General features: G+C 43.0%; 1 protein-coding gene across 1 annotated transcript; it reads left to right on the top strand.

Annotated features, from left to right (window-relative positions):
- Positions 1–2,247: 2,247 nt before the first annotated feature.
- Positions 2,248–8,623, top strand: LOC109307092 (isopentenyl-diphosphate Delta-isomerase 1-like). The gene is made up of 5 exons (XM_019530762.1): positions 2,248–2,414; positions 4,055–4,221; positions 5,789–5,881; positions 6,856–6,986; positions 7,416–8,623. Exons 1-5 carry the CDS (start codon positions 2,263–2,265, stop codon positions 7,731–7,733), a joined length of 861 nt encoding a protein of 286 aa, XP_019386307.1. The 5' UTR covers positions 2,248–2,262; the 3' UTR covers positions 7,734–8,623.
- The last annotated feature ends 1,130 nt before the right edge of the window (positions 8,624–9,753 follow it).

The following is a 9,753-nucleotide window of genomic DNA, read 5'->3' as shown; positions in this document are numbered from 1 at the left end:
GCCTTCCTGGACCCTGTCAGCTACTTTATGAATGTGGAAGCTGCAGGTTAGCTAGGGTTTATGTTTTAGTGAAAACTACACTTCTGGAAGGAAAGATTCCTCATCTCCTTCCTTCACCATCATGGAATGTCACTTGTTGCTTGTCTGTTTGTGGTCTTCATTAACAGGGCTGCATTGTTGTGTGAGACATCTAACACAAATGCATCTGTTATAAATTAAGCTACATCTAATAAATTTGGTTACATCAGTTGTTACTACTGAGATATTTAAAATATGATATAGTAGATTTGAATTAAATAGCGAGACTCACATGTGGTTTCGTACCTCCAGGGTAGTGGGGAGCTGAGCAACAGGAACAGGTTACCTAGAGAAGCTGATCTTGGAGGTATCTGTGAGGTGTCCTATGTTGTGTGGACATGCAGGTCTCTGTGGGAACCTCAACACTACTGTCGTCTGGCAGTGGTAAACATTATTTCTAGTTGTGATGTATTCTGAAGCTTAGCAGTCTCAAGCGGCTTTGATGGGCGTCTGAGATGTTCCAGCAAAATGGCAGACCTCATTCCCCATATCTCATTGTCTAGCATAGGAGGGTCAAACTCACCTGTGGCCCTAGGACAGATCCAGGTGCAGGTCTCCTTGTGGGTTTTGGGGCTTTTTCCATTGAGAAACATCTGGTGAGCAATTTGGTTAATGATGACAATGATGTTGATCTGCCTTTTGTGGGTCATCGCTTAATTTACGTATCGTCACCTGTTCCTTTTTACTATTATAAGTGATATCGATTGATTCAATCAGGGTCTGCCAGGATATACTGTGTTCTTCTATGATGAATAACATGAGCTCTTTGCCTATAGCAATGGCATTTGTGGAAAAAGGGTCTAGTTCATACTGTCACCTACAGTCTTCATATAAGCCAGTGGTTTGTGGAGTGAGGCCTGGTATGTAATTCTTGCAGCAACGGGATTTTCTTCCTTGCAGGTTTCTATACAGCATTTATGAACTGGTCACAGAGAGTGACCTGGATATGTTCAGGGTTTTTTCCACTGTTGCTCTCTTACTTGCACTTACGGTGCTTCCAGCACTTAAGGTGTAGGACAGTGGTTTTCAATCTTTTTTTTTTTCATTTGTGGACCTCTAAAAAGTTTTAGGACTCCTTTGGAAACTTCAAAGGGAGGTATGGATTCCTTTGAATTGTAAGTGCGGGTATTCACATACTTTTGATTGATCATAGTCATGTTTTGCAGACCCCTTAGATATAGTTGGTGGAAACCCAAGCATCTGCAGACCACAGGTTGAAAACCATTTGTCTAGGAAGTTCTGAGTTAATGGATGTACTGCTGATTCTCATGCTCAATAGCTACTGATGCCCCTTTCCTCCAAGGTGTCCAATCCCTTTTTGAATCTGGTAAACCATCAGCTTCCACAACATCTGGTGACAATGAATTCACATTTAATGCCAGTGTACCAGGACTGTTATAAAAGCACCTTTGTTTGTGCAGCACTGGGAAGCTTTGGAACCAAGGAGTACAAAATGGGGTTTAAGCAGAAGCAACACAGGAGCTGGCTGTTCCTGTTAAAATCATCACTGAAGGAAGCTCTGCTGACACTGGAAACGCTATCCCCAGTGAGCAACAAGCCAGTTCCTGCTTGCTAAGACCTGCACTCCAGCTTGGCTGCTTGCCGTTGCTTGCACAATTCTCCAAGTCATTTCAGAGCTGAGATTCTGTAGCCTGTTGCTGGGCCAGAGGTGACTTCAGCCCCTCTTGGACCTGCAGTGCTGCGGCCCAACTGGGGCCCAGGTGTCTGTGCCAGTGAGCGAGGGATGAGGAGCGGAGGAAGATCCCATGCTCACTCAGCCTCTTGTGGGCTAAGATTAAGCGCAGTCATAGGCTGAGGCCTGCAGGCAGGCTGACCGCCAGAGGCAATACTTAAGCGCCCACAGCGCGGGGCACAACTCCATCCTCCTGCTGCGGTGTAGAGGCCCAGCTCCACACCACTGGGTCCAGCCGAGCTCTCATTGCGCGCCCCCCCCCTCCGCTCCACCCGCGCTTCCTATTGGCCGCCTCTCCTCCCCTCCCCGCACGAATCTACCCCTATTGGCCAACAGTCACAGGCCAGCCCCGCTGTGATTGGCTGTGCCTGGAAGTGTTCCTTCCTCCCCACTCTGACTGGCGCGGCCCGCGGGGCTCGGTGGCGCGATGGGGCGATGCGGTGACGCAGGCGCGGCACGCGCTGCCATTGGTGGGCGCGGCGCGCGGTGCGATGTGGCGCACTGTGCACGGGGCTGTCGCTCGCGTCGCTGCAGCTGCTGCTGCTGCTGCTGCTGGTGCTGCGGGCGGCAGCCGCGGCCTCGCGCGCGCCGCTGCCCTCCTCCACCACCTCCGCCCGGCCCCGCGCCTGCCGCCGCCGCCAAGGTAGGGTGCGCGCCGGGGGTGGCGGGTGCGGGGCGGCTGGACACGTGTGACCGCTGGAGCCGTCTGCCCGCAAGGAAACGGCAGAGTTTGCACCTCCCAGGCTCGAAGGGCCCTCGGGCGATGCCGGGTCCCGGTGCGGTAGGGGGACAGGGAAAGCACCAGCGGGAAGACCAAGAGGGGAGGGACGCACGTGACCATCTCTGTAGCGGCCTCCGGCTTCTCGGCGAGAAGAGAAGCTGTACAGGCTCGACAGCCTCCGCGGGGCTGGGCTTTGTATACGAGTCTCCCAGCGGCTGATGTTTTAAACACTCCAGATCAAGATGGGCAGTTTTCTGAGAAACAGTTTTCATTTAAAATAGACGTCCTTGTCTTCTGGTCCACGCGGGAGCCAAAGGGAACTGCTAACAGTAATGCATCTGAAGTGCTGAGTGATCATAAGGCCAATAGAAAGACTCGTTTATTAGAGAATTCATTTTAAGCGGGTTGCACGACTGGGGGGATGAGAGGGAGCACATGGGGCGAGGAGCGCTGCTGTCATTTGAAATTTGTGTACTCTTTGCTAACTGAATAATTGGTCATCTTAGCTGAGCCAAAATGCGAGTTGGGACTTGGTAGTTGTCAAAGGCAGAGTTAATCCAGTGGGTGTATCTAGGGGAGAAAGATAGATTATCAAGTTCCTGAAGATTGCTGCTGCAAATTGATGACTTGTATTTCGCATAGTCCCTCTGCACAATCTGCACATCCTTTCCATTTCTCTCCTATATGGTTGGTAAAATCTCAAGGTCTTGATCCTGCAAGCATTTACAGGCTCCTCCTCAGGAAACTGGGGCTTCTCCACTGTGTAATCTGGATCTGGGAACCAGAAGTAACTACTGGTTCCAACAGTTTATCTGCCCAGGTACCTACTACTAGCATACGTGGTCTTGTCTGAAGCTGAGGCATGGTCATGGGGGCTTAAGCTGCACTCATAAGGGAAAGCGTGACCCCACAGTTTGGGACTACACACGCTATAAAATCTTCTATTAGACCATATTTCCTAGAGAATCTCCACATGGCTCCAGTTGTGTCCTACTGTTGTCTGCAAGCCTGAGGACTGCTATCTAGGAGAGAGACTCTCTTCTGGAAAGAGAGTGCTGAGTGGAGTCCTCATGAGAAATGTTTATATCTGTATTTATAGATTGCATATTACATGTCCTGGCAGGATTTTAGCCTGATGCATCATATCTATGAAAATCCTAGAGATTACATTTTGGCTGTTATTCCTGTAATGTTTATTTTTCCATTAAACACTACTGATGGATCCTTTCCACAAGCTCACTTTAAAAAAAAACAAAACACATTTTTGCCCTCCCCTTTTTAATAAACCTGGTACACATGAATTCAGAAAAATCTGTTTCTTCTCTCTCTGTTGATGTGAAGCAACTCTTCCTATTAGCTGCCTTTAGCATTTTTTTCATTCTAAAAAAAAAACCTAATGATTGCTTCTCCTTTAAATATGTATGATTACAAATTTAAATTCTCTTTGTAAAATGAGCTGTGCCACTTATGGAAATACTGTGCCATTTAAGGTTTTATAACTTAAGTTTAAAAATTTGCAGGGCATTGAACTTGCTCAGTAACAACTTTCACTTCCCCATCAGTATTTTCAGTTATAGTACCAGAACGATGCCTGAAGTAAACACAGACAGTCTCGATGAGCAGCAGGTGCAGCTCTTGGCTGAGATGTGCATCCTTATTGATGAAAATGACAACAAGATTGGTGCAGACACTAAGAAAAATTGCCATCTGAATGAAAACATTGAAAAAGGTAGTTTCAAATGTCTTAAATTAATATCAATGATTGTAATTTATCTTACAAGGTTTCTTTTGAGTAATACAATCTCACATATCTCGTCTCAGGTCTCTTCTTCAGTAATTGTCAGCTGGAAGCATAATAATGTGATTGAATTTTATTTCATATTTGGTAGAGCCAATTAATGATACTTCATAGTAGAATTAGTAAGCTCCATTTATCTTCTAGCAGTTACTAGGAACACTTTTATTAAGGGAAAGAAAGAACAAGCCCATCAGTTTACATGGAAGTTCTTATCTACGTAATTTCTTTATTCTGTTTCCATCACTGGGATCTGAGGACCTTCCAGAGTTGGTCCGGGATTTGAACAGCCTGTCCAGAACTATGAAAGGCTGAGCCTGACCAGGAACAGGCCTCTGTAGGCCGTAGGGATGGGCACTGAGCAAGTTATACTCCAGAGTAAATGAGGATAGGGATTTATAGCATGTCAGTTGCTCTGTAGTAAGTGCCTGCGTGCATGCCCTTCTTTGTGGCAAAAGGGCAGTAACATGCCCATACCCCTCACACCCAAGCTACAGCCCTCCCCTCCAGCCCTGCTGCTGCCCTTCACCCCTGATCCACAGTCCCCTGCATCCTGCCAGGACATGTGGGGATCCCTGCTCCCCAGGCTCCAGACCACCCCCCCCACACACACACCACCCCGACACACAGCCACACACACCCAGAAACACAAACACACCCATAGATGGATGCACACACCGTGTCTCTCTCTCTCACACACACACCACCCCGACACACAGCCACACACACCCAGAAACACAAACACACCCATAGATGGATGCACACACCGTGTCTCTCTCTCTCACACACACACCACCCCGACACACACCCCATAGCCACCCCAGCCATACAAAGTGTATGCATAATTCTGAATTTCTAGCAGGATTAAAATCGTGATTGACTAATTTTTTTAAATTATGTAACTAATCAGGATTTTTTAATAGTTTGACAGTCCTAATTTTCAGTGGGCATGTGATGACATACTGCAAATCCCTACCTTCATTTACTTCACAGTAGGGTGTGTGCACATGTACATGCGTATACCCTGACAGACTTGAGGGGGACATCAGATTGAACAGAGGTTTAACTATGCTCAGTGAAATTCAGACCAGATTTTTAGAATATTGTGGAAAAGCTGATGCTAAGGCATTCAAATATGTTATTACCAGTTTCTTTTAAAAAGTTTTTCAACATGTGTGATTCATAGTTGGTAGGGTCGGAAGGGACCTAAGCAGATCAACTAGCCTGACTCCCTGCCATGGGCAGGAAAGGATGCTGGGGTCAAATTACCACAGCTAGGTGGCTGTCTGGCCTCCTTTTGAAGACCCCCAGGGTAGGGGCAAACACCACTTCCCTTGGAAGTTGGTTCCAGCTCCTAGCCGCCCTGACAGTGAAGAAGTGCCTCCTGATGTCGAGCCTGAACATGGTGAGTCTGTTCAGGTCCCATAAACATAGCCCTTGTATTGCACTACTGCCTGAATCCTTTATTTTGGAGACTCACTTGCAGTACATCTATCTTTAGGATTATTGCACCGTGCTTTCAGTGTTTTCCTGTTCAATACAGAAGACAAACTGCTGCTGCAGCAGAGATCAGATGCTAAAATTACCTTTCCAGGTAAGTATGGAAATATTTCATGCTAATGAAAGAGTTGTATTGTCTCTTTCATTTTCTTATACAGTTTCTTTATACAAACTATAGGATAAACTTTCACTGACAGAAGAAAGTTATTTAGTTTTAGGCACTGCTTCTCTAATGGAGAGAGAAGTGATTAGCTGTGCAAGCCTGAAGTCAGGAAGAAAATAAGGTACATGGCTGGTGGCACCTTAGAGACTAATTGGATCAGAGAAACATGAGTTTTAGTAAACAACAACCTACTTTGTCAGATGCTCTGGAAAAAGTGAAATGGATGTGAACATAAATTAGAGGCTTAGAAAACTTGTCCCTTGCTTGTTTATACTTGCTTATGAAAATACAAGGTGTATGTGTTTAAATCTTTCAGTGGGCAGGGAATTCGAAACAAAGTGAAAGGAGGTTGCATAGGTCTGTACAAATTGAGCTTAGTCCTTTTGGATTGCCCTTGGAAAGGAATAGTTGAAATAACTCGGGATGAAGTGGAGCAGAGGAATGTTTTCGGGAGGCAATCAAAGGCTTGTAAGTTTGAAAACTAGTGCCTTTGATTTTTCCTTAACATTAAGTAATACTAATTGGTATAACTAAATACTAAACTGGAACACATAATCAGCTGTGAAGAAGTGTATTCTCTAGCATCTGTTGCTTATTAAATTCCCAGGAACTGCTCTGGGAATAGCCCACAAGCTATATATATAGCATGGTGTTTGTTCCTTGGCTGACTTGGCAGCAGTAGATGCCCTATGCTGTTCTACAGAGGGTACAGCTGCACCAAGACAGTAATAGGCAGTCACATTAATATTTTTAATAGACATAACTTTTTTCAGGGGAAGAATCTCTGTGTCACATTCTTTTTTTAATTAAATTTGAAAAAGTTCAAAATTTTTTTGGAGAAGCATTGGAGTTCTACATCCTGGTTTTTGCAACATTATTCTTTTCTGAAAACTTATTCCTTGCAGACTGTTTTACCAATACTTGTTGCAGTCATCCACTAAGTATTCCATTAGAATTAGAAGAAGGTGATGCTATTGGTGTACGAAGAGCAGCGCAGAGACGATTAAAAGCAGAACTGGGAATTCCCACGGAACAGGTAACGAAGAGAATCTTGATACCATTTGGTTAAGTTATGAAGGGATAATCCAACAAATGCAGACCTGTTTGTTTGCATTTGGCAAGCAGTAATTATCAGGCTGAGACATGTAGAATAACTTGCAAATTCGATTGTGTTCAAGATCGAACACAAAAATGTTGTCTGTTACCTCACAATCTTTAAATACTATTTGTCATCTTCAGTCTAAAAGAAGGCAGGTGAACAACTTGTATGAAAAAGATGTCTTGTTCATTTTCTTTGGAAATAAGCTACAATACTCCCAGACCTCAAATGTTAGAGTGTCTTTTAACTAACTGGTTGGTGACTCAGGAGAAGGACTATAAAAATTTTTGTTCAAGTTGAATTTAAGTATATTGACCAGTTTTCTCTACCTTATTCCTATCTTACTAATAATAATTTTGTATGCAGGTAACTCCAGAAGACATCTGCTACTTAACACGAATTCACTACAAGGCCAAGTCTGATGGAATCTGGGGAGAACATGAAATTGATTACATTTTGGTTGTGCAGAAAGATGTCACACTGAGTCCTGATCCTAATGAAATCAAAAGCCACTGTTATGTGACACAGAAAGAACTAAAACAACTCTTGAAAAAAGCATCAAGAAATGAAATTAAGATTACTCCATGGTTCAAATTAGTAGCAGAGACTTTTCTTTTTAGGTGGTGGGATAACTTGAAAAACCTTAATAGATTTGTTGATCACAAAAATATACACAGAATGTAAAAAAGCATAGGCACATAAGATGATGATACCACACTGGTTGGCTCTATGGTAACATTAATTCTTATAGCTAAGGACTGATATAGCACATCTGGGGCATCTTTTGTGGGAATTTACTATGAAAGGGGACAGTTTATTTTATTTTTTTTTTTTAAGTTTAATGTTGGTGGGGAAATTGCTGTTCTTCTATGTAGCCTAAGGTAGAAGGACCTGCACCAGCAATAGGAGCATAATTTAGTCTGAGTCTCAGTTTTTGGTCTCTCTTTAAAAATGAGTGCCAGCTGTTATATTTTTCCAAAAGTAACTTATCAATGTATAAGGCCCCTGGCAGGTGTTACAGTCCAATTAGCTTGTTAATTGCTGCTTAAATGGTAACTGGGCCACAAGTTCAAGGGATCGACGGCACCACAAAAAAGGAAACCACCAAAATACTACACGTTTCTTGTAATGTTTCTTGCATAATATTTTGGTGGCTGGTTTCCATCATGCCTTAAATGAAATGTGTGGCACCAAGGTGGCTGACTGGCCTCACAACATTCCCCACTAGCTAACGATCCAGCTGATCCTTGGCAGGCTCCATAAAAATGGATTTTGGCTTCCTTGTGGATATTCAAGGGACTTCTCATCAAGGGGAAAAAGTACTTGAGAATAGGCAGAATTCCATCAAATTGACAAAGTAAACTTTTCATATTTTGTCTTAAAATTCTTATATAGACTGTATCTTGTTTCAGCTGTGTCCCATAAGAAGTTTCTATAAAGGAATTGCCAACCTCCTGTAGACAAAGGTTTATTGTTTATTTAAATTTTCCTGGATTAATGCAAGCTTGAAATTCACAAGGACTAGTACTGCAGTCTCAGTAAAAAAAAAATCTACTTGCCACATGCTAAGTTCTGATACTGTTGTAAGAGGCATCATTTCTACTGCAACTATGATGTACACAAAGAATGTATTGGGTTTTTAAATAACATTTTACCCCTCTGGCTGGTTGATGACTAATTTTCTAAATGTTAGCAGTATGTAACACCAGCTTTACTTTGTGCTCCAATGTATTTGTGGACATGATACGGAAAAACCTAATTTTTCATTTGATGCATTAAATACTAAAACTTAAACTATCACTTATTTACATACCACATCCACCCTTTCCCCCAAAATTCAGGTACATATTGTCAGCAAGGGAATTAACTGCAGCACAAAAATAAATTTAAGGACAGTATAATGGCTGTCAGCTGTTTCTGGGGGGGAAGGGAAGGAATGTGGTCTTCAGTTTGGGCAAGGTCCTTTGGGCAGATGTGATAACTTTTATTAGATCGACTAAATAGTTAAAAAAGTTCTTTGCAAGCTTCAGGCACCCTTTTTCAGGCATTGGGAGACTGCTGCTGTTATGAGTTCTCCAAGGTAGAAAAGAAGCTAAAGTAAACAAGAAGTCTGAAGATGCAAATGAGTTCACATTTGGAATACAAAGGGTAAAAGATAAGGTGGATGGAGGAGGGAGACAGAAGTGTGAAGAAATGCCGGTGGTCAGCTAAAAGCAAATTACCTGGTGCATTTGAGGTCTGGCAGATTGCAATGTCATAAATCCAGTATCAATATTAACTCTGATTTTTTTGTATCCAATAGATTTATGAAGTGAAGTTCATAAACTCATCTACAAAAGGTGTTTTGTCTTCAGTTCACTATTTTAACCCTTTCACAGCTGCTACAAAATGTGTTAACTTAGCAGCTGTGAAAGGGTTAAAGCAAGCTTTTAACTGGTCGGGATCCCTTGAAATCAGCTTCTGGCCCAACTCTGGATGTTTTGCTTTTCTTTATTCTGCCTTCTTAAAACTAGGGGCATGTGGTATGTGAAAAAACATAGTAGCTGGCTTTTAAAAACAGCTTCCTGTAACTATATCAGCACAATGCCCCTTTTTTAAAGCATGTATGTAAATATAGATGGTAGATTTAAAAAATAAGTGAATGAAACTAACATCTGAATTATTAAGCTAAAACAATGATTTCCAACCTGGGGGTTGGGGCACT

The sequence above is a fragment of the Crocodylus porosus genome, unplaced genomic scaffold (assembly GCF_001723895.1).
Source record: "Crocodylus porosus isolate Cpor-Errol unplaced genomic scaffold, CroPor_comp1, whole genome shotgun sequence".
Classification (NCBI taxonomy): domain Eukaryota; kingdom Metazoa; phylum Chordata; order Crocodylia; family Crocodylidae; genus Crocodylus; species Crocodylus porosus.
This window is presented reverse-complemented; position numbering and strand designations above follow the sequence as displayed.

Bases quoted from the DNA above. Each gene is read 5' to 3' on its own strand.
- LOC109307092 (XM_019530762.1), top strand. From the start codon at position 2,263: ATGTGGCGCACTGTGCACGGGGCTGTCGCTCGCGTCGCTGCAGCTGCT. The intron at 5,882-6,855 runs GTAAGTATGGAA...TATTCCTTGCAG, and splicing joins TGCTAAAATTACCTTTCCAG to ACTGTTTTACCAATACTTGT. The intron at 6,987-7,415 runs GTAACGAAGAGA...TTTTGTATGCAG, and splicing joins TGGGAATTCCCACGGAACAG to GTAACTCCAGAAGACATCTG.